Source organism: Lolium rigidum, unplaced genomic scaffold (assembly GCF_022539505.1).
Source record: "Lolium rigidum isolate FL_2022 unplaced genomic scaffold, APGP_CSIRO_Lrig_0.1 contig_6780_1, whole genome shotgun sequence".
NCBI classification, from domain to species: Eukaryota; Viridiplantae; Streptophyta; class Magnoliopsida; order Poales; family Poaceae; genus Lolium; species Lolium rigidum.
In genome coordinates, this window is record NW_025901342.1 from 56,556 (window position 1) to 81,351 (window position 24,796).

Genomic DNA, 24,796 nt, shown 5'->3' on the forward strand with positions numbered 1-24,796 from the left:
TTCGTAGTTCATGTGCTTATCCCCTACCGGTTTATCTTGCTTGCCATGAAGCCGGGTTGCGGACAGCAGCAGAGTCGAAGACTCCGGTAGGGTTTAGCACACTACTAAACCGGAAAGAAAAAACGTTCAATAAGCAACCGGTAAACTGAAAAAAATAAACAAGTTACATGCAACCTTAGTGGGGTAGTCCCCGAGATTCATTCCAGTTTCCGACATCTTTTATTCATAGCAAATAAGGTACAAAAAGGAACTTCTTACACCACAACTTTAAGAGTAGAAAGGACGCAACAAAGCTACATTCCATGGACGCTTGGTTTCCTCTCCGGACCTGTCCGCCTTTCCTTTCTTCCATTCCTGTGCATCAATCAGGTAGTAGGCATCATTGTGGAGAGCCTTGCTCACAATGAAAGGCCCTTCCCACGGAGGGGAAAGCTTGTGCCGCCCTTCAGTGCGCTGCACTAGGCGTAGCACTAGGTCTCCTTCCCGGAATACTCTCGGGTTAACCTTCCGGCTATGATAGCGTCTGAGGTTTTGCTGGTAAATGGCTGTTCTTGCCAAGGCTAGTTCTCTTGCTTCTTCTAGCAAGTCCACATCGTTTTCTCGAGCCTCTTTTACCTCTTCTTCGGTATAGAGTTGCACCCTTGGTGAATCATGGAGAATGTCGGTTGGTATGACCGCTTCTGCTCCATAAACCATAAAGAATGGAGTGTATCCGGTGGACCGGTTTGGAGTTGTTCTTATACTCCACAGCACCGATGGTAGCTCGTCGAGCCAACACCCCGGCGATTTTTCCACCGCATCGATGAGTCTTGGTTTGATACCGGAAAGTACCAAAGCGTTTGTTCTTTCAACTTGGACATTGCCTTGTGGGTGTGCAACTGAGCACAAATCCAGCCGGATGTTGTTGTCCTCACAAAATCTTTTGAACTCACCTTGAGCAAAATTTGTGCCATTGTCGGTAATGATGCTATGTGGGTATCCATACCGGAGAATAACATCCTTTAAGAATTTTACCGCTGTGCGCCCATCACATTTTGCAATGGGTTTCACCTCTAGCCATTTGGTGAATTTATCCACCATAACCAAGATGTGGGTCATGTTTCCCCTGGCTGTTTTGAATGGGCCAACCATGTCTAGGCACCAAACGGCAAACGGCCAAGTTAGCGGTATTGTCTTTAAACCGGAGGCTGGGGTATGATTTTGCTTGGCGTACCTCTGGCACCCATTGAATTTTCTTACCAGATCCTCTGCGTTCTCCAAGGCCGAGGGCCAATAGAACCCATGCCTGAATACTTTTGCCACCAGCGCCCTTGACGAAGCGTGATGCCCACATTCTCCTCGGTGGATCTCCTCGAGCATTTCTTTTCCTTCTTCCGGTTCCACACATCTTTGGAGGACACCGGTAACACTTCTCTTGTACATCTCGCCATTAATGATGGTGTAAGCTTTGGACCTCCTTTGGATCCTCCTTGATTCATTTTCGTCAACCGGCAAAGTGCCATTGACCAGGAATTCCTTAATAGGTTTAACCCATGATGGTGTTTCCCGAACCAGGAACACCGGTACGTCTATGTCCATGTTATCCACCAGCATTGTTTCTTCCGGTACCGGCGCAGCAGTCCCCGATCTTACCGGAACAGTCCCCGAGTTTGTCGGAACAGTCCCCGGGTTTCCTTCGTCGATGTCCATTGGTACAACATGTGATTCCGGTACAAAGATTGATTCCGACTCTGGACTTGGCTTGATTGATGGTACTCTTAAGTGTGCCAAGGCTATTCCGGGAGGAATTTCTTGCCTGGATGAGCCCAGTTTGGACAAAGCATCCGCGGCTTTATTTTCCGCACGCGGTACATGGTGAAACTCGCACCCTTCGAAGAAGCCGGCAATCTTTTGCACGTGCAACCTGTACGAGGCCATGTTGGCATCTTTTGCGTCCCAATCTCCGGAACATTGTTGTACCACAAGATCTGAGTCTCCATAGCAAATGATCCGGTGTGCACCGATTTCTTTTGCGACCTTAAGCCCATGGATCAAAGCCTCGTATTCAGCGACATTGTTTGATGCCCTGAAATGTACTTGTAAAACATACCGGAGGTGGTCTCCCTTTGGTGAGGTGAGCACCACTCCGGCACCCAGACCCTCCATGAGTTTGGATCCATCAAAGTGCATCTTCCAGTATTCTATCCTTTGATCTGGGGGCTTGTACTGCATTTCCGCCCAATCAACCAAGAAATCAGCTAAAGCTTGTGACTTGATGGCATCTCTCCTCTCATACACCGGTACGTATGGTGATATCTGGATTGCCCATTTTGCAATCCTGCCGCTAGCATCTTTGTTGCACATGATATCGGAGATGGGTGCTTCACTCACCACCTTCATAGGATGTTCCTCAAAGTAGTGCTTGAGCTTCGTAGCGGCCATGAACACGCCGTAAGTCATTTTCTGGAAATGTGGGTAGTTTTGCTTTGAGAGGGAGAGTACCTCGCTCAGGTAGTATACCGGCCTCTGGACGGTTTTTCCTTCCTCTTCTCTTTCTACCACCACAACAACACTCACAACCCGGTTAGTTGCTGCTATGTATAGCAACATGGGCTCTCTTTCCAACGGTGAAGCCAATATCAGTGCAGTGGCTAGCATTGTTTTTAGCTCTTTAAACGCCGCGTCTGCCTGAGGGGTCCAGACGAACGTATCGGATTTTTTCATCAAAGCATAGAGCGGCAGGGCCTTTTCTCCTAACCTGCTTATGAACCGGCTCAGCGATGCTAAGCTTCCGGTAAATTTTTGTACATCTTTAAGATCTCGCGGTATTATCATTTTCTCAATTGCCCGGATCTTTACCGAATTGACCTCGATGCCCCGACTTGAGACGAGGAAACCCAGCAGCTTGCCGGCAGGGACACCGAAGGTACATTTTGCCGGATTAAGTTTCATCCGGAACCTTCTTAGATTATTAAATGTTTGCCGGATATCGTCAATTAGGGTATCTTTTATCTTAGTTTTTACCACAATGTCATCCACATACACCTGCACATTCTTTCCAATTTGATCAAACAAACATTTTTGCATACAGCGCTGGTACGTTGCACCAGCGTTGCGCAAACCAAAAGGCATAGTGATATAGCAATAAGCCTCGTGCGGGGTAATGAACGCAGTTTTTATTTGATCTTCCTTTTTCAAGGGAATTTGGTGGAACCCGGAATAAGCATCTAGGAAAGATAACAACTCACACCCAGCAGTGGAATCAATCACTTGATCGATCCGTGGTAGAGGAAAAGGATCTCTTGAACAAGCCTTGTTGAGGTTGGTGTAGTCGATGCACATGCGCCACACCTTTGGAGCTTTCGCCTCCAGGTTTTCATCTTTCTTCTTTTCGACCATTACCGGATTGGCTAGCCACTCAGTATGCGTGACTTCCACAATGAAACATGCAACTAACATTTTCGTCACCTCTTCTCCAATAATCTTCCTCCTATCTTCAGCGAACCGGCGCAATGGTTGTCGCACCGGCTTGGCATCCTTCCGGACGTTCAGAGAGTGCTCAGCCAGCTCCCTCGGAACACCTACCAAGTCATCAGTAGACCAGGCAAAGATATTCCGATTCTCACGGAGGAAGCTAACGAGCGCGCTTTCCTATGCCTCGCTGAGGCCGGCACCGATACGAACGGTACGCTCAGGGAAAGCCGGGTCCAACACTATGTCCTTTGTTTCCTTCGTCGGCTTGAATGCTGGAGCGCTCAAACTTGCACTCATTGCCGCTAAGCTCAATTGTGAAGACTGAGCCAGCGCAACTGCGGTTTGCATCCTCCTTTTTTCCTCCGCGATTACCAGTGATTCCGCTAGGTTCGATCCGGCAGATGTTGTTTCCAGCGAGACTTTGTAGTTCCCCACCACAGTTAAGGGTCCACGAGGTGCCGACATCTTCATCTTGAGATACACCGTGTGGGTCGAGGCCATGAAGGCTGCCTATGCCGGCCTCCCCAGCAGTGCATGGTACGGACTATCTAGGTCCACCACCTCGAACTCAACGTTTTCAACCCGGCAATTGTCACGTCCTCCAAACGACACGTCCACCCGGACTTTTCCTACCGGTGCGCAAGACAAACCCGGAACGATTCCGTGGAACGTCGTATGAGTTGGTTGAAGCATGTTCTCTGTTATGCCCAGCGTATGCATGGTGTGCCGGTACATTATGTTTATGCTGCTCCCATTGTCTATCAGCACCTTGCTGAACTTGACGCGAGTCGTTGGCCCCTTCATGATTGGGTCCACCACGAGAGCGTAACCACCCGGATTCGGCACGATTTTGGAGTAGAAGCGTTGGACGAGCGCAGACACTGTCCGCTCGCCGGCGACCTCGAGGATGCCCGCCCGAATGTGTATTCCAGCAAGCGCCACTTCATGCCCCACGGTGGGCGCCAACTATCGTCGTGGTGAACAGACAGATGCCATAGGATGGCTTAAGTTGGGGCCGAATGGACGCAAGAGGATTCGGGGGAGGGTTTGTGATTAGATGGGATGAACTTCCGGATGGTTTCCTCAAGAACTTAGCCAAGGCTAGAGGTTGAAGAAGGAAGACATAAGGAAGAACTCGCTCTAGATCATCTTTTTTATTGATCTCCACAGGTTACAAGTTTCTCAGTACAAGTGTTCGTCTAAACCTAGCTCCCTTCCTCCGTGTCCGTGAGAAGGGCCGCCCCCTCTCCTTATATAGGGGAGAGGGTGGCTTACATGGCAAGAAACCCTAATGGCATCTTTGACTAGACAAACTACTTTACAAAGCTACTTTAATCATAGATGACACCGGGGTCTTCTTTAATCAGGGGTGCTGACGTCCTCCGGCTTCTTTCATCGTCATCCTCCTCTTTATCGTCAGCCCTTCGTTTAAAGCTACTTTGCTTACCTCATCTTTGTCTCTGGAGAGGATCTTTGACCAGTCCTGCCGACTTGCTCTGCTTTCCGGTAGCCTGGTGTCTTTCCTATCTGGTTCCGGTATACCTCTCCTGAGGATACCGGCTTAGCCCCGCTTAGCCAAACGCTTATCTTATGCTCCGGTACAAACATTAAACCGGTATCTTGATGGCTCAAACCATCCGGTTTGGCATGCCTTTGGCATACCGGGGGTCATCCCCCCAACATCTGCGTTGAGGAGGTGCTAGCCTCACACAAGAGGCTAGACGGCCACACCACGAAGGAAGGCCTCACCTTCTTCCTCGAGAGAGCTCCACGAAGGTGCTCCCCCTTCTCCACTAAGGCACCGGTCGAGGCGGTGATTCCTTCACAAGGTTGGGGCGAGCTCCACACCACAAGGAGGCTCCCAACAACCCATGGAGCTAGTACAACACCAAGTTAGCCTCCATGGATGCACTTCTTCCAAGATTCCACCATAGGAACTCTACCACCAAGATCCACTAAGGACTACCACGAATTGGTGAAATTTCTCTCGGTAGAACGAATTGGTGAAATTGCTTTGGTGCTGATGAATCGTGGCGACGAAATCTCCTCGTCGCCTGACTCGATGGATGATGCTGAGCTTGAAAAATCGGGATCGACCGCCGATAATCCCGACGAGATCGGAACTTCGAGACGATACGCTCCTTCTTTCTCGATGCGGAAGTGGAATTTTCCGAACGTCATCTCCATGGGCTCCTCCAGATACGCATATGCATCCAAACGGGAGGGCGGGTGAGGAACAAAATCAACGAGACCAGTTTCGATCTGTTTACCTCTGTCCATGATGTTGCTTGCTATCGACGAAGTCGACGATCTTGAACGTGCCATCGAGATCAGCTCCTTGTCGCCTCTAGATCCCACAGACGGCGCCAATTGACAAGGTATTAACTTGTCAATGCCTACAAGTAGTAGACTAGGGTTTCGTTGGATGTAGAGGGCAAGTAGATCTCGAAGGTTTCAACCGAAAAGTACTCGACGATATAAAAGCTAGGGTTTGTGAAACAATGATTCGATCCTTTCTTTGTCCCTCGACTCCCCCTTATATAGGAGGTGGAGCCGAGGGATTCGTGATACACATGTTTACAGAGTCCGGGAGGGTTTCTAACCCGTCCCGCAAGATTACAAACAATGTTTCCTATTACAACTCTAGCTTTCCTTAATAGTATCTTGGGCTTCCGAATCTTCTTATCCTTCGGGTCGTGGGCCTTCAGTAAACCCCGGGTACCTTCTTCGGCAGGCCCATTGGGGATGCCTATGTCATCGGGGTCTCCTCCACCACTCCTCAAAGTATGAGCACAATTGATTGGGTAGGGAGGGAGATCCACTTAGTTTGAGCTCAGCAACAATGGAGGAGAGAGAGAGAGAAGAGCTGAAAACGAGCTGGGGAAGAAGGGGCCTTTATATAGGTCCCTCCAAATCCAACCGTTATGTGTTGTTTTTGCCTAAGCGGTACTACCGCTTTTGAGAAGCGGTACTAATGCTTTGGGTTCGAATCCCCACAGAACTTGTCCACGTGGACACAGAGCGGTACTACCGCTCGCGGTACCGCTTGAGGTACCGCAATAGGGTCCAGACCTTACTGGACTCAAAGCGGTACCGGAGCGGTACTACCGTAACGAGTTACGGTACTTGAGCGGTACCGTGGGCGGTACTACCGCTAGCAAGCGGTACTACCGCTCATGGTACCGCAAAGGTACCGCCACTTGTACTGTGGGAAAATTTCGTGTGCAATCCTCAGAGCGGTACATCAGGCGGTACTAGTAGGGGTAGCGGTACTACCGCTCCTGGTACCGGTAGTACCGCTATGGATAAAACAGTTTTTTCCTCTTTTCCTCTCGTACCATGTTACCTCCCGACACACACATAAAACCAGAAAACCTAAGATCTACGCTTCAGTCTTCCGATCATAGTGTGTTCAGCGAAGGCACCGTACACCTACAAATCCATCAAAGACAATCTTTGTGCACGGTTAGAATTATTCAAGTGTTGTCAACAAACACACAAAACACGGGATATAGATCTTGCTCTTTCATCTGTGTTGAACATTTTCACTGATGCTGATTGGGCGGGTTGCTCTGATGATCGTCGTTCGACGGGTGGTTTTGCTATCTACCTTGGTCCTAATCTCATTTCCTGGAGCTCAAGCAGCCAACAGTGTCTCGTTCTAGCACCGAGGCCGAGTATAAAGCCCTAGCAAATGGCACTGCCGAGACAATCTGGATTCAGTCCGTGCTCAAGGAGTTGGGTGTGTATCAATCTCGCCCTCTTGTTCTTTGGTGTGATAATTTGGGTGCCACGTATTTGTCGGCTAATCCAGTTTTTCATGCTCGGATAAAGCATATTGAGATCGATTTTCACTTCGTTCGTTCGAGAGAAGGTGGTCATGGGTGCTCTTGATGTTCGTTTTATTGCATCTGGCGATCAGCTTGCCGATGTCTTCACTAAACCAGTTACACATCTCATGCTCTGTAAATTTCGTTCCAATCTTAACCTTGTACACGACGGTTTAGATTAAGGGGACGTATTAGAGATAGAATCGGTTTAAATGTATTTCTTGTATATTGGGTAAGGAATCGGTTTGTGATTCCTATCCTGCCGTCACGTGATTGAGCCTCACGTTGAAGGAAACCCCTACGGGGATGATCACGGCAAATACACTTTTTGACTAGGAGCTCCTCGATGCCTCTATGGAGGCCTACTTCACTCTTTATCTAGGTCAATTTTGTACGAAACGAACAAGCAGGACATGTAACATTATCTTGTATGTGTATTGGTTACAGCGACTTCTTACAGTAAAACCAAACTTTTAAAGAATACACTATCCGTATCTTTATGGACTTGCAGGTTGCAGCGGGCTGCAAGCAAAACGAACAAGAAACGCATACACAAGTAATCGTGACAGACGCACGCCTATCATCTTGCTGTAAGTAATGGCCAAATCAACTACCGGCCAATTTCTCTGCTTCCCACTTGCATCGACTGATCAGTACTGCATAGGGGAATTGAGCCCCTCCTGGATGGCCATGGGGTGCGGCGTGTTGTGCCGCTTGGACAACGACGTCATGGCCAGCGACTCCCTGAAGGAAGCTCGCCGCTCCAGGCGCTTGACGGTGAACTGCGTGTAGGCGACACGGATGTAGGGCGCGGCAGCCTCCTTGACCTTAAGGACTAAGAAGAAGGTGATCCGGTAGGCGAGGAGGAGGATGAAGATCATGGCGAGGTCAAGCCACTTTGAGTAGCTGACGCTCAGCCCCATCATGTTGGTGATGATGTACTCGCCGGTCAGCTTGTCTCCCCCTGGCGTCATCGGCTCGAACTCCAGCCCTAGAAGGTCGTTCTTGTATGCACCCTGCATGCCAATGCCAATGGTTTCAGATGCATGCTAGCTAGGATTTTACATGCACAGTTCATTGCGAAAATAGTGTAGCTGGCCCATCAATAGCTGTACCTTCAAACCCCACGATCCATAGACAATGTAGGACACCGGGTATTTCCAGAATATCTTGGGAAGTTCTGGGAGCAGCCGGAAGAATCCAGACGTCAACATCATGATCCCCTGCAAAATGCAAGCATCCATCCTGTCAGACATCAACTACTGCAACAAGATTCAGCAACATAGAAGATGGGAAGTATTGCAGAATTACAATGACGCCAGCGCCAAGGATGAGGCCCATGAGGAAGTTGGGCACCAGGGCAGAGATGATCATCATGAGGCTCTCGATGACGGAGACACCACCGTAGAGGTTGAGGGCGAAGAAGGCAAAGTAGCTGAATCCTGGCCGGAACTTCACCATCCAGTATGTGATGGAGGCGCTGGCCCAGGACATGGTCAACAGGAACGGCATGGAGGAGAGGAAGTTGGATATGATGTAGGCGGCGACGCCGTAGTGGCCGTTCTGTCGCTCGAGGGAGAAAACCTTCATCTCCTCGATGAAGGAGGGGAAGCCGCCGATGGACATGAAGGTCATGAAGCCGGAAACAAAACCACCGCATGAGGCGCGCGCCTGGATGGCTGTGTAGCCATTGCCAACGTCATAGTAGATGGTGCCGAGGCAGATGGCCATCAGGACGTAGATGATAATGCGCAGCCTGTAGTACCCGAAGTCACGGTACATGTTGGTGTAGGACCGCTTCGTTAGCGTGCGCAGCTGCTTGAACCAGGTTGCTTGGCTGCCTTTCACTACCTCCTCCAACACACCCTCCTGCCAATCCAGTGCAACAAGGTACAGTTAATATTTTGAAAAGTTCAGATCGGTGAAAATCCAAAAAGGATGTTTGTCTTGAGAATTGCTTACTATTTTGCTTATCTCGTGTATTGTACTCCTAACCATCATGGCATAGTCCGAGATCCTGTACTTGTCCACGAGGCGCTCTCGGATTTCTGAAGTTGTGTACTTCAACAGGGGATCAAGATCTGCCTCCTTCAAACCAAGAAAATGCTTACTCTGATAAGAATACAAGTCACATGTACTAAAACATCACCTTGCACACAAATATCAGTCTTAAGTTTGATCTTACTGCTCGCAGCTTCATGGATCCTTTCAAGGCTGTTGCGACATCATCGAAGTCAGAATTAACGCACCGGAGGAAGTGATCAGATGGGTTCCTCCGGCTCGGGCAGGGGAACCCGGTTTCTGCGAAGAACTGAAGCAATAAAATCGACACAAATTCACATTGTTATTAATATGTTTGTACAAGCAAGTTGTCGTAAAAAATAACTCAAAGTAATTCATGGTAGTACCTGTGGTGCAAGCTTGGCGTCTCCGAAGTAGACTGTCTCACCACTGGAGAGGAGACAGAGGTCATCAAAGAGAGCGAAGACCTCACTGCTGGGTTGGTGCACCGATGAGATAATGGTTCGCCCGCCATCGATGGCGAGTGTGCGGAGCGTCTCAATGACGGAGAAGGCGGAGGCACTGTCGAGCCCACTGGTGGGCTCATCGAGGAAGAGGAGGCGCGGCCGGGTGAGGATCTCCAGCGCGATGCACAGCCGCTTCTTCTCGCCGCCACTGATGCCCCGGAGGTGCCATGTGCCGATGGGACGGTCCTCACACTCCCGGAGGCCCATCTCGTTGAGTGTGTCGTCGACGACGCGGCGCACCTCCGCCTTGGACATACTCGATGGCAACCGTAGCAGCGCCGAGTAGGTCACCGTCTCCCGGACGGTCAGTGTGCCCAGCAACACGTTCTCTTGTGTCACGTATGCCTGTACACCGAAGGAACACACTACTGATGTCAAACACAAGCAGGTGTAACTGGAGAAAATTCAGTAGATCTTGGCACATCATTTGTTAAGAAAACAAATTCTAGCTCATGTTCTCAGTACTCCATTCAGGTGCATGTCCAGATTGCATCAATCGATTCAGAGGCTGGGGCCTAATCTCCAAAAAATTGTATGTCCAGAAAGTGTAATCTATCCCGATGTAATGATTAAAAAGCACTTTTGTTCTTGCAGACGTAATCTTTATGTTGCAAAGTGACATCGCAAATACCTCGTGCATAATCACTTTTGAAATTTAAGGTTCCAAATACTAGTTTGCAACTACCTCACACATAATAACTTGTGAAGTTGCTACCCACACCTGTAGTTGGTTCTGGGTTAAGGCTTGGTAGCAGTTGAACACACCAGACATAGGTTTTGTGTTTTGAGGAACATATGGTATATAATTCGTATGAGTTTGGAATGGTTAAGGAGTGGACTAGAGTTTTATACAAGTCAAAGTTTTGCAGCATGCATGACAGCGGAGTGTCCATTCCACATTAACTATTTTCATTGACTAACACCATCAGCGGGATGGCATGCATGTGTACTGAAAGGGACTGACAACTGCATTTTGTAATCCCAGGCATCCTCCTATTTGACATGAAACAAGAATTGGTTGCACTTTTAATGGCAGTGTCATTTTCATACTTCATGCTTTGATGGCAACAACCTCCTGCAAAGTGCCCTTCACATACTTAACTGAAATGTACTTAGGCTATCTTTGGCATTGCAGGGGCTTTTCAAAGGCATGGACATAATCATTTCTACTTTTGGATGTGATGTTGGTTGAGATGCGCTCTATTTCAGATGTCAAGCCCAAAATGGCCAAGATATTTTACTAAGCAGTACATTGCATCATTATATGCTTTGTAGAATTTTGAGTTGGAAATAACCATAGTGCAATCACCGTAAAAAAGAAGGGAAATTTGAGCCTAAATACAGTTTTTTGACAGGGGGCTGATTTTTTTCTGGGTGTACTAAAAACTAAATTTAGATGGAGAAACCATCATCACTCTAGTTATGAAGCGGCAGATGAAAGGCTTAATGTGTCCTAAGTTCTAACTACCAATTAATGGCTTGCTTTTGGTACCATTCATAGGATCCATCAAAAATCAAAGCAAGATTGAAAGGAACCTTTCCGTGGCACTTTGTGTCGCTAAGTATGGTAAGTTGCTGCAATGAATCTTAGCCGTCTGATAACGAACTTAGCCATCGGATTGACGCCAAGTGAGCCGAGCCGCGATTTCTGTTATGCGTCATGCTCTTAGTGTTAGCCAATACCATCAGAATCTTAATTCCATGCTTGGTTATCCACACATGTAACCTTTCTGTTGGCACTAGTAATTCATAGTCAATCTGCGCATATCGAGTACTCAACTCTGGCCGTGACCGATAAAATAGGTGATGAACCATAAGCAGATAATCTATATATGTAGCATGTACTGAAGGTTCATTTTGTTGGCATGAGGAAGAGATTGCGAAGATGGGTAAAAAAAAACGCATGATAGATTTGGTTGCGGTGGAGATAGCTCACCACGGCGCCAAAGTCGAGTCGCCTCTTCTTGCCGTTGAGCAGCACCTTGCCGGTCTGGAGCACATTCCTCGCCAGCCTCCCTGCAAAGCCAAAGTCAAACGGTCTGAAGTTTTTCATCGAATAAATCGAGTAATAATAATAAAAAGAAGAGATGAAACATTTTTGGACTAGTAGATCCAAAGAAGTTGGTGAAGGGTTTGTTGTTAATCTGTACGAGTAGGGAACGACAGGAGACATACATGGCCAGAACTAGTAGTGATACGAGTGGCATACCTGAGAGGGAGTCGAGGAGGGTGGACTTGCCGGAGCCGGACGGCCCCATGATGGCGACGATTCTACCGGGCACCGCGTAGCCGTAGAGGCCCTGCAAGAGCTTCTTGGTCGCACGGCCGCCGGAGCCCGGCAGCACGGCCGTGAGGTTCTCCCATGTGAGGCTCGCCCCTCCCGTCTCCGCGTACCGCGCCGCCGGCGACAGCGCCCCCGCCCACGCCGTCCCGTTCCCCTCCCCCATCTCCTCCACTCCTCCGCCTGGCCGGTTTCCTCTCTTCTTCCGCTCCAAGAGGCTACGGATGCTAGCTTATGCTCGCGACACGGTCCTCTTCTCCGGCGCGAGCGAGCGGCCAGCGCAGCCGAACGAGGCTCAGCTACCCAACCAGGTCACCATTAATGTCGAGAGAGAGAGAAATGGGGAGAGAGTGAGAGACAGAGAGATTGCTGGGCTGGAATTTATGCAACCAGCCGCGTTCATCCATGGACCTCTTTTTCTCCACGACTGTCCACTTCACCCTCATTTTCAATTCACGGTTGGGGAGGTGGCGAGGGCGAGAGGCATGGACGTGACCGCTAGCAGCAGCAACGGCACAAGCGGCGTCGCTAGTAGCAGTAGATCGCGCATTCATGGCGGTGGGGGTTCCGAAGCAGGTGGTAGTAACTGCGGCTAATCAAGTCGGCCAGGGCTCGGCGAGGGTACTCCAGGCCACTACCGAGTGGCCAGTACTACAGTGCAGCTCCTTGGCTCTATCATGCCCTCGCTAATCAATGGGATTAGCTGGGGCAGATTGGTGGTTACTTAATCGAAAGGGTTTGCGCGGTCGCGCTGCGTAACCGTACCGACAGGGACAGGGTTTCATGGAATGGAGATGGGACACGATACGCTTGTGCAGTTGCAGCCCTGCAGGTGTACATACGTGTTGTCTCGCAGGTAAGCGGCGGCGGAGCTTGGACTATAAGGAAACGGCGCAGGGTTTCTACGTGACTTTTCTTTGCAACAAAAGGGAGGGCAAATACTTGCCCCGAAGAGGCTCCATGTCTAAGGGCATCCGAGCGGGCCGATCTAAATCGACGAGATTCAAACAATCCGTTTCTATTAGTTTGGGTTAGCCCGCGGATAAGATGTATCTCGCCGTCCGGCCAGCTTGGATAGTGCGCGTGGGGCTATCTATTCGCTCCGCCCGCTAGTTGGCCGCGCAGAGGAGATAAATAAAATCGCATGAATTTAAAACGCGTGCGAAAATTTAATTTGAAATTCCATTGATTCAAACATAATTTATATAGTTTAAAACTAAAATCCAAACTAATCCAAGCGCCGCGTCTTCTTCATCATTGGAGACAAGGTCTACGAAAGGCGGTGGCGCCCAAGCAGGCACCTCCGCTCCATGTATAAGTCTTCTTCCTCAACATGACTTTTCTTTGCAACAAAAGGGAGGGACAATACTTGCCCCAAAGAGGCTCCATGTATAAGTCCCAGCGGGCCGATCTAAATCGACGATCTAAACGACCCGTTTCCATTCGTTTGGGTTGGCATGCGGATGAGATATGTCTCGCGGTCCGGCCGGCTCGGACAGTACGCGACGCGATCTATTCGGTTTGCTGGCTAGTTGGCCACGCACATGAGACAAATAAAATCGCATGAATTTAAAAAGCGCACAAAAATTCAAGCGCCGCCGTCTTCTTTGTCATCGGAGACGAGGTCGACGAAGGGCGGTGGCGTCCAGAGCTGTTGTGCCCAAGCAGGCACCTCTGCTGGTTGCGCTTACTGCGAAGGCGGCGGTGCGTGCTGCAACGGATGCACAAATGGCGGTGGTGTCGCTGGTGGCGCGTACGATGTTTCGGACAACCCATCACGATTTGGATTGGCCCGCTGAAGATGCCCTAATATAGTACAACTTTCCATATCCGAAAAAGTAGTTCTAAATTCAGGTGTAGATGTTCCTGGTTAAATGAAAAACTAAAATATAGCAAAAAAAATTAAAAATTATTAATTTTTTGGACAATGAACATGAACAAGTTTCTAAGAGCACACCAAAAATCTCCGAGAAAAGACATATGTTTTTGCATAGACCACTATGTATGTATTTTTCCACAGATTTTTGGTGTGTAGTTATAACACTTGATCATATTTATTGTACAATTTTTTTAGATTTTTTTAATTTATTTATTATCTTTTCGAATATTTTATTCAACCAGAAACATCTACATCCGGGTTCAGAAATGACTTTTCCTTCCCGTAGCCTCAGGCTGGTCATAGTGGGGAATAACTTAGACTAGTAACATATGCCATGTTACTAGTCTAGGTTACTACCTTCAAAGTGGGTAGTAACTTATATGTGGTGTCATACATTATGTCATTTATTATGTTGTAGACTCATTTTGCCTTGAGGTATGTGATGTTATGGTAACATAGCTAGTTACCACCTCACTCTCTTTCTTCATTTATTGGCATGCCATGTCACCAAAATGTCTTGAGATGTGTGATGTTACTAGCTATGTTACTCCCACTATGAGCAGTCTCATCCATACTTGCTGGTTGGCACCAAGTTCCGATAGAGCATTCTATTCGGTCCTAGGTCATCCAGCCCAAGGCAAACGGACCAAGCGTGTCCGGTTTGGTTCGCATAGACGGCCACTACCAAACTCGATGTAAACGGATTAATTATTCGCAATGATTTAATGATTTATTTGTTGTTTAAATTTTGGTTGGCAATGCGTTGGCATGGATAGTCAAGCGAGTTCGCGTGTCTCCCCCTCTTCTACCCCAAGGCCAACCTGCTAGTGGCACACAAGTCACTTCTTCTCTCGTCATCTAAAAGTCGGAATGATCGTCGCCAAACCCTACCCTGCGATGGACGTTGTCGCCTCCATGGACGCCAACCTTGCCGCCCAACTATCACCCTGCCTGAAAAAGTTAGGTTTTTTTTACTCTTATTGAATATTTAATAAAGATAAAGTATTCTAATTGAATAAGGATTTTGCCCGGCCCGACGCCCTAATGCTGGCTACAAGCAGAAGGCCAAGGCTTCGAAGAAAGAGATGACGTTGGCGGAGAGGGCAATAGAGACCAAGAAGCGGGGTGATCGACATGCTACTGTGAGGGCAAGGAAAGCCTAGCTAGCATCCGACGCCGCTACTAGGGCTGTCGCACAGATGACCGTGGTCATTCAAGACAACGCCAAGATGTTCACCTCTACAACTGCCGCCTAGGCCGTCCTCATATTCAAGCAAGAGGTGCTTAGCCAAGTTTAAGCCATCGACAATGCCGCCTATATATTTAACAAGCTCTATGACCTCCCAGGACGCAAAGCCTCCCAGACCACAGATGCCACCGGCTACGTCGTGCCCTGTCATGCACGCGTAGGCATCGTCCTCCCACCTCAGTGGCTCGTGATCTTCATCGTCGGAGGTCCTGTTATACCAGGCATCATGATACTTGTCATTGACCTCAATTGCACGCTTGTGGCCGGTGATTCGGGACTGGCACCTAGCAATAGGACATAGACGATCCCGGCGGAGAACATGTCCGAGCCCCGCAAGATGTCCTTGACCTCAATAAGTCTTGTTATACAAGGGCTTCCTTGCGACACTTGTCCTTGAACTCAATTGCACGCCTGTGGGCGGTGATTCGGGACTGGCGCCTAGCAATAGGACAGAGATGATCCCAGCGAAGAACATGTCCGATCCCCGCAAGATGTTTGACGGAAGGCCCCTCGCTACACCAGACGGCGAAGTATGCCCACAACCCAACTTCTGACTCGTCCATAATATTATTACAACGTCTTGTGATGCCCATCGATTTGCACGCAATGCATGCCTATTATGTTGAGGGTAACGACCCCTACATGCACGCGATGATGAATGGTGGCGGCTTCATCCCGGTTGACGTCCTTGGGACAGAGGGAACGACTCAAGGGTACTACATCGACGACGAGCCATTGTTTGGACACTACGGCCACCCAATGGGCCAAGACACACCCTTGAATGATGATGTCGAGCTCAAGGGCGAGGGCGATGGTGATGGCCTCGGCCTGGGAGACACATAAGTCTTTCCCAACACCAGCGATGGAAAGAAGAAAATGAGCTAAAGGGTCGTAGGCTACACCTGCAAAGAAGAACAATGTCTTTGCAAATCTTGGGTTGCAATTAACCAAGATCATATTTGGGTGCCGAGCAAAAAAGGCAACTCGTATTAGAGAAAGGTTACCCAAGATTTCCATGAGGGGGGCCGACTTTCTCCCTCCCGAATTTGTAGTAACCACAACCGACTTTCAATCCAAAAGAGATGGAGCTACATCCAATAAGAAACCAGCAAGTTTATGCGGAGATCTATCACGTGGTTGCCAGCCCTGTGAGTGACAGATGAGTGTTATCACTCATCTGTATCATCGTCTAAACCTTATATTTTTTATTGAAATAATGATAATACCTCTCTAGATGTAGAAATCCTTGTCTTTCTTTATTTCTATGCATAAATATAGAAAGAAAATATGAGGACAATAAAGGAGAATTACCAGCTAGGAACTTTACCAAGTCAACCAGGCCGATGAGATGAATCCCGGAAGATCTAGTGACCAGTGGTACGGTCACCCCCACCCTTACCGGGTGACTGTAGCATATAATGACGATGGCTCCCCCACTCAAACCCAATATTTAACGTGATGGAATCTAGGTCATCCGAGCAACAGAGCACCATCAAAACCCCATTCCGCCGCCACAAGTCAGATCTCCACCAACACTGAAGCTTTACTGCTGCCACAATCATCTCCATTACAATCCCTTTCTTCTTTACTTTGTAATCTTGATTCCATCGAAATTGGCGATATTTGATGGCAATAACTCTGTGTGTACCAACTCATTGGGACTCCATGTGCAGAGTGTTATAGCAAGTGTCGTTTCCCCACAAGAGTGATTCAAGGGTTTATATCCAACTCTCGGGGAGTTGGTCAGAGGCTGAATTCTTCTTCTCCTCTTCTAGCAACCTGCAAAGTAAAGTTTTTGTCTTGTGTCACCCAATCCACCGTGTGGTTGTCTAGCACAAAGTTTCGTATCAGTAACATGAAGTATAATTACAAATAAAACAAAGTAAAGTAAATAAACTAAGCATGCAAGATGAAAGCAATAAAGAGATGGTTATTTTTGAGTTTTGTGTTTTGTGTGTTTGCAAGTGAAAAAAAGTATTTTTGTATTTTCCGATTATTAAATTACGGATAATATAGATTGTGGTAATTGTGTTGAAAAGCTGTTTCGAATGATTTAAAATGGACTGGGGTTCATAGTTTCACTTGTCTGCTCTCTTTTTAAGTTGTATTGGACACAAACAATTTATCAAATACATACTATTGGTGGAACTTCAACATGCCTTTTATAAGAATTCATATGGGCATCACGTCCTATGATACGTCTCAAATGTATAATTTTTTATGCTCCATGCTTGTTTTACACCAATTAATATATGTTTTGCTTAAATTTTGTTGCACTTTTACATGATTTCTGGAACGAACCTATTAACAAGATGCCATAGTGCCAGTTCTATGTTTTCTGCTGTTTTTGTATTTCAGAAAAGTTGTACAGCAAATATTCTCGGAATTGGACGAAACAAAAGCCGAAATGAAGACGAAGTCCAGAGGGGGGTCGAAGAGGCGCATCAGGGCGCCAAAACCACCCCTAGGCGTGGCTGATGTCTACGCACGCTTCTATTCCTGTAGACAGTGTTGGGCCTCCAAGAGCAGAGGTTTGTAGAATAGCAGTAAGTTTCGCTTAAGTGAATCACCCAAGGTTTATCGAACTCAGGGAGGTAAAGGTCAAAGATATCCCTCTCAAGCAACCCTGCAATCACGATACAAGAAGTCTCTTGTGTCCCCAACACACCCAATACACTTGTAAGATGTATAGATGCACTAGTTCGGCGAAGAGATAGTGAAATACAAGTAGTATGGATGTATATGAGTGGTAATAGCAATCTGAAATAAATATGGCAGCAAGTAAACATGCAGTGGAACAGTAAATAAACGGAGATTCGATGTTTGGAAACAAGGCCTAGGGATCATACTTTCACTAGTGGACACTCTCAACATTGTAATCATAATTGAATATAAATAAGCACTTCACTATGATATTCTGAATTACTCTCTGGCAAGATAACGAACACTAATTCATCATGTAGGCAAACCTTAAAGATGTATTCCCAAGTACTAATAAACACCCCACGCCGTCACTCGTGAGCATTCATAGGAGGTACTAACACACCACAATTTCATAGAGACATCCAACTCAAATCATAACCTAGTGAATAAGTATTCCGTGAAATATAGCCTAAGAGACCCACACGGTGCACACACTGTCACCTTTACACACGTGGGACAAGGAGTCTCCGGAGATCACATAAGTAAAATCCACTTGAATAGCATAACGACATCTAGATTACAAAGCTCATCATATGGATCTCAATCATGCAAAGCAACTCATGAGATCATTGTATTGAAGTACATGGGAGAGAGATTAACCACATATCTACCGTTACAGCCCTTAGCCTCGGGGGAGAACTACTCCCTCCTCATCATAGGAGACAGCAGCGTCGATGAAGATGGCGGTGGTGTCGATGGAGATGCCTTCCGGGGGCACTTCCCCGTCCCGGCGGCATGCCGGAACAGAGACTTCTGTCCCCCGAATCTTGGCTTCGCGATGGCGGCGGCTCTGGAACTTTTCTCGTATCGTGGCTTATCGGTCTAGGGCTTTCGCGACGGAGACCTTAAGTAGGCGGAAGGGCAGCCTCGGAGGGGCCCTGGTGGGGCCACACCATAGGGGGGCGCGCCCCACCCCTTGGCCGCGCCGCCCTGGCGTGTGAGGCCCCCTGGCTCCTCTCTGGTCCTTCTTCGGTGCTCTGGAAGCTTCGTGGAATTATAAGATCGTGGGCCTTGATTCCGTCCAATTCCGAGAATATTTCCTTACTAGGATTTCTGAAACCAAAAACAGCAGAAAACAGGAACTGGCACTTCGGCATCTCGTCAATAGGTTAGTTCCAGAAAACGCATAAAATCATCATAAAGTGTGTATAAAACATGTGAGTATCATCATAAAAGTAGCATGGAACATAAGAAATTATAGATACGTTTGAGACGTATCAGTGGCCTGGACCTGGCCCGCGCCTAGGGTAGGTGTGGGGCCACAGGCACCCCACCGACCTAAATCCTCCACCTATATAAGCTCCCGACGCAAAAACCCTAAATATACAAGCCTCCGTCCACGAAAAGTTCCATCGCCGCCGCCATCATCCAGACGAGTTTCGGGGGTCAGAAATTCCTGTTTCGGCACCCTTTCGGGACGGGGATTGACCCCCGGAGCCATCTCCATCGACTCCACCGCCTCCACTTCGAATCCATGATGGTTCGTGAGTAGTTCCCCTGGACTACGGGTTCTCGACTATAGATAGTTGGTACTCTCTCTCCCATGTACTTCAGTACAATGATCTCATGAGCTGCCTTACATGATTGAGATCCATATGATGTAATCGGTGTTGTGTTTGTTGGGATCCGATAAATTGTGGAATTGTGATCAGATTGTTCATCATATTATCATACTACTGTTATTTAAGATCTTGCATGCTCTCCGGTACTTGTAGTTACCTTGATCAAGTCGTTGTCTATATCTCCAAGAGGGAGTATTTATGCTCGATAGTGGGTTCATGCCTCTAGTTTTCTGGAAGAGTTACTTTAACTTCTAAGGTTGTAGATGTGTTGTCGCTACTAGGGAGAAAACAACAATATTTTGTCTAAGGATAATTCTGTTGTTTACTTTACACACATTGCCTAATGCGATAATCTGTTGCTTCCAACTTAATACTGGAAGGGGTTCGGATGATAACCTGAAGGTGGATTATTAGTCATAGACGCAATTGGATTACGGTCTATGTATTATGTTGTAATGCCCAATTAAATACTACAGTAAACTTTATTTATCATAGCATGCATTGTCATGCCCTCACAATTAAAAATTGCCCCACAGTATTTGTTCACCCAACACACGTTATTTGGAGAGTTACCACTAGTGTAGATAGCTAGGAACCCCGGTCCTTCTGTCATCATCATTGCTCTATAGTTAACTCCACACTGGATATTTTCCGGTGCCATCTCCTATGTGTTACTACTACTACTGTTGTGTTACTCTTGCTCTCATATTACTGCTGCTTTCACATCACCCCTATTACTAGGGCTTTTCCAGGTGGAGCTGAATTGACAGCTCCGCTATTAAGGCTTATAATTATTCTTTACCTCCCATTGCGTCGAATAAATAAATTTGGGTTTTACTTCCCTCGAAGACTGTTGTGATCCCCTATACTTATGGGTTATTAAGACTATTTTCTGGCGCCGTTACCGGGGAGGCATAGCTCTACTCATAAGTTCACCAAGGACATGTTGGGTACCACTTTGCTATGTTTTATCTATGCTCATGAACAAACAATTGCTTTCAATACACTATTATTCATGATCCTTTTGTTTGATTTACTCTTCATGTTATAACATAGTTGATAAGTTCTATTGAATTATATCTATCATGTCTATGTTTAGAGTACTTTGATCCGAGCTTACAATGCTTGATGAAGATTGTGTTGACTTCATGTCACCTCAAAAATTATTTTGTTATCACTTACCTACTCGAGGACGAGTAGGAGTTAAGCTTGGGGATGCTTGATACGTCTCAAACGTATCTATAATTTTTGATGTTCCATGCTTGTTTTACACCAATTCATATATGTTTTGCTCATACTTCGTTGCACTTTCATACATTTTCCGACACTAACCTATTAACAAGATGCCATAGTGCCAGTTTCCTATTTTCGGATGTTTTGTATTTCAGAAAAATTGTACAGGAAATATTCTCGGAATTGGATGAAACAAAAGCCGAAGTCAATATTTTTCCGTAATGAAGACAGAGTCCAGAGGGGAGTCGAACGGGGGCAGCAGGGCGTCCACGCCAGCCCTAGGCGCGCCCTAGCCCTGGTACGCGCCTAGGGGTGGTGTGGGCCACCCTGGCCTCCACCGACATCGCCCCTCCACCTATTTATTCATGATCTCGGGAAAACACTAAACACCCGAGCCTCCATCCACTAAAAATTCCATCTCGGCCGCCATGGAAGAACCCATCTTAGAGGGTTTCTAAGCTCTTCCCGGCACCCTACCTGAGGGGAAAATCATCGTCGGAGGCATCTACATTGTCATGCCCGCCTCTGAAGTGATGCGTGAGTAGTTCATCCCTGGACTATGGGTCCATAGCAGTAGCTAGATGGTTGTCTTCTCCAATTTGTGCCTCATGTTTAGATCTTGTGAGCTGCCCAACATGATCAAGATCATCCTTCTGTAATGCTACATGTTGTGTTTGTTGGGATCCGATGAATATTGTATACTATGTTGAGATCGATTATGTATTCTTGTCATATGTTATCTGTGATCTTGCATGCTCTCTGTTGCTAGTAGATACTCTGGCCAAGTAGATGCTTGTGACTCCAAAAGGAACTATTTATGCTCGATAGTAGATGCATGCCTCTAGTTTTCTGGAAGAGTGACAATAACTTCTAAGATTGTAGATGTGTTTTTACTACTAGGGAGAAAACAACAATGTTTTATCCAAGGGTAATTATATTGTTTACTTTACACACATTGCTTAATGCGATAATCTGTTGCTTGCAATTTAATACTGGAAGGGGTTCGGACGTTAACCGGAAGGTGGATTATTAGACATAGACGCAGTTGGATTATGACCTTTGTATTATGTTGTAATTCCCAAACGAATCTCATAGTAATCATCTTGTTATGTATGGTCGATATTCTGTCAATTGACCAGTTGTAATTTGTTCACCCAGCATGTTATTTATCTTTATGGAGAGACACCTCTAGTGAACTGTGGACCCCGATCCTTTCCTTTATACTGATAAATTCAACCACTGCAATACTGCTCTGTTTACTTACTGTAAGTTTTGTTCTCTTTAATTACTGCAAACATCTCTTTCCACTCGATACGTCTAATCCTTTGTGTTCAGCAAACCGGTGAGATTAAAAACCTCACTGTAAGTTGGGGCAAAGTATTGTGGTTGTGTTGTGTGCAGGTTCCACGTTGTTGTTGACGCCGGTAGTGCGCCCTGCCACTAGTCAGCTAGAAACACCTTCAGAAGTTACGCCTTTCTCCTACTGGTCGATTAAACCTTGGTTTCTTACTGAGGGAAAACTTGCTGTTGTGCTCATCACACCTTCCTCTTGGGGTTCCCCAACAACTATCATCAAGGTCCAGTGGGGTGCCTCGGGAATCCCCAAGCTTATGGTATTCCCCATTCTTGGATAGCTCTTAGTGTGGTGTTCCTCCATTCCCTGTAAAAAACATCAACACAAAACTTTCTCTCATTTCTTTTTTATGGGGTGACATCAGTGCTACAAGAATATGATAGTGTCTTCCATATATATCAAAGACAAAAAAATCCTTGGTATTACAACAAGCATATAGTATTCTAAACATTCCTAGCATATCAAAAGACTCAAATCAAATCATGTTGAAACCCAAAGAAATGGCTCAAACACAAGTGGGCAGAATCTGTCTAGATTTCCAGCAGCAGCAAAACAATTTTTTTGACCACTTAAAGATGCCATAAAATTTTGCCAATTTTTGTGCATATAGAGGATGAAAAGTTGTAGGTTCAGTGATTTTTTAGTGATTTTAGGAGCTGCGAAAAGAAATTAGAAAAAACACACTCTAAATAGCAGCGTGAAGAATTCAGCAACTCCTTAGATGTATCTCAACTTTAAAACATCTAAATGGGTAAAACTTGGTACTTTATTAGAAAATATAGAGAGAAAACCACAAAGAGACTCTATTGCAACATCAAGAGTGCAAAAGAAAAACCAAAAACAAAAACGACTCGGGTTGCCTCCCGTAAAGCGCTTAATTTCTTTATAGCCATATAGCTAGGCTTTATTTGATTCAAGTGATGTGGAGATCATGTGGTAGCTTGTATCTTGGTGCTACCTCATTCTTCCTTGGAAAGTGTTCCATATATTTCTTATGTGGGAATTGAAACTTCACATTCCCTTCCTTTGTGTTAATGATTGCACCTATAGTTCTCAAAAAAGGTCTTCCAAGAATTATAGGACTACAGATTTTACTCCCCATGTCCATGATAACAAACTCAACATGCACAAAATTCATATGTAACTCAACCATTATATCATTTACTTTTCTAAAGCATGTGTGGTTGAGTCATTAGCAAGAAAAAAATATATTGAACATTTTTCCATAGTTTTGAGTTCTAGTAGATCATATAATTCTTTTGATAACACAAAGAGATCCAAGATCTAAGATAGCATGATGGGTCTCTTTTACAATAGTGATTAATGTTTTGGGGAGCCAAGCATCCCCAAGTTTTGGTGGTATCATGGCTTCATTATTATATATTTCAATGATTGCTTTGATGACATCGTTTGCTATGTAGGAGCCAAAACCTGCTTGATGACCATTAATGGATGGGTCATTAGAAAACTTTTGCGGGATATTAATAAGTTCATTCAAGGTCAAGTAGAGGTTCTTTTGTTTCACTTAGCATTTTAACTTCATCTACTTTTTTATCATTTGTGATCATTATTGTTTCTTTTTCGCTTTCTTCCATCATATTAAGGGTCTCTCAAGAATTGTCTATTACTTCTTGCACATATTTAATTGTTTCCTCATGGTTCTTTTGGGCTTGGATGAGGTTTTTAAAAGACATAAATTCTTGTGTTAGAGTGTCCACTTTTTCATTTAAAGCATCTTGTCTTTCAAACTTGGTTGTGAATTCTTTTAGTTCCTTTTGTGATGATATAAAATATATAATGGTATTTTCTAAATCATTGGAGTTATTATTACCACTAGTGCACTTGTTAGGAACATATGGTGGCCTACCATATGAGTTTTGTAGTTGTTTCCATATCCATTGTTACCAAAATTTCTTATGTGGTTGACATCTACATTTTTGTTGGTGTTTCCAACTAGTTTTTGTAGGGGAACGTTATCATTGTTTTGTTTCGATATGTAGGCAAATATGGCATCTATTTCATTGGATAAAGGGTATGCCTCTTCAATAGAGTTTACTTTTCTAGATGGATTTGGTATTCTTTCAGTATATCATTGACTATGATTGTATAACATGTTTTCTAGAATGGTTTTAGCTTCGGCCACAGTTTTGCTCATAAAAGCACCCCTTGCAGTAGAGTGTGTCATGTTTCTTGACATAAAGTTTAACCCATTGTAAAAAGAGTGTAGGATTGTTCATTCATTAACTCTATGTCTCTATGTAATGGGTAAGTTCTAAGCATGTTTTTAATTCTTTTCTAAACGGTTGCTACATGTTCATTGTCATTTTACCTAAATGATAGGATACTATTTCTGTTTTGTAGGATTTTAACAGGCGGGTAGTATTTCTTTATAAAAGCTTCTTTGAGGTCATCCCAAAAATTTATGCTAGTAGTAATATGTGTACAACAAACCAACTTGCGTGCCGATACAACATGTATAGTTGGAGCCATAGACTAACTATGTTGTCTAAGTATTGGGGGTTGGACAAACTTTATCGGATTATCCTAGTTGAGGACATCAGATTATCCACAAAAAGTGCCGGATAATCCATATATGTCGGATATTATCAATACCATGTTCGCTACAGTATCTGTCGGATATCCACTTGACCATTATGCACATCTGTATCCATATCTGGCGGATTCCTAAAAATACATACCATATCCTCAAGAACGGACATCGAT

General features: G+C 45.8%; 1 protein-coding gene across 1 annotated transcript; it reads right to left on the reverse strand.

Moving 5' to 3' along the window:
- Positions 1 to 7,684: 7,684 nt before the first annotated feature.
- Positions 7,685 to 12,435, reverse strand: LOC124682090 (ABC transporter G family member 12-like). The gene is made up of 8 exons (XM_047216853.1): positions 12,021 to 12,435; positions 11,748 to 11,827; positions 9,692 to 10,156; positions 9,469 to 9,594; positions 9,246 to 9,371; positions 8,595 to 9,152; positions 8,399 to 8,506; positions 7,685 to 8,299 (listed from the first exon to the last, which is right to left on the reverse strand). The coding sequence occupies exons 1-8, from the start codon at positions 12,256 to 12,258 to the stop codon at positions 7,934 to 7,936; spliced, it is 2,067 nt and encodes a 688-aa protein (XP_047072809.1). The 5' UTR covers positions 12,259 to 12,435; the 3' UTR covers positions 7,685 to 7,933.
- Between the last annotated feature and the right edge of the window lie 12,361 nt (positions 12,436 to 24,796).

Bases quoted from the DNA above. Each gene is read 5' to 3' on its own strand.
- LOC124682090 (XM_047216853.1), bottom strand. From the start codon at position 12,258: ATGGGGGAGGGGAACGGGACGGCGTGGGCGGGGGCGCTGTCGCCGGCG. The intron at 8,507-8,594 runs GTAATTCTGCAA...TGCATTTTGCAG, and splicing joins TCCTTGGCGCTGGCGTCATT to GGGATCATGATGTTGACGTC. The intron at 8,300-8,398 runs GTACAGCTATTG...ATTGGCATGCAG, and splicing joins ATGGATCGTGGGGTTTGAAG to GGTGCATACAAGAACGACCT.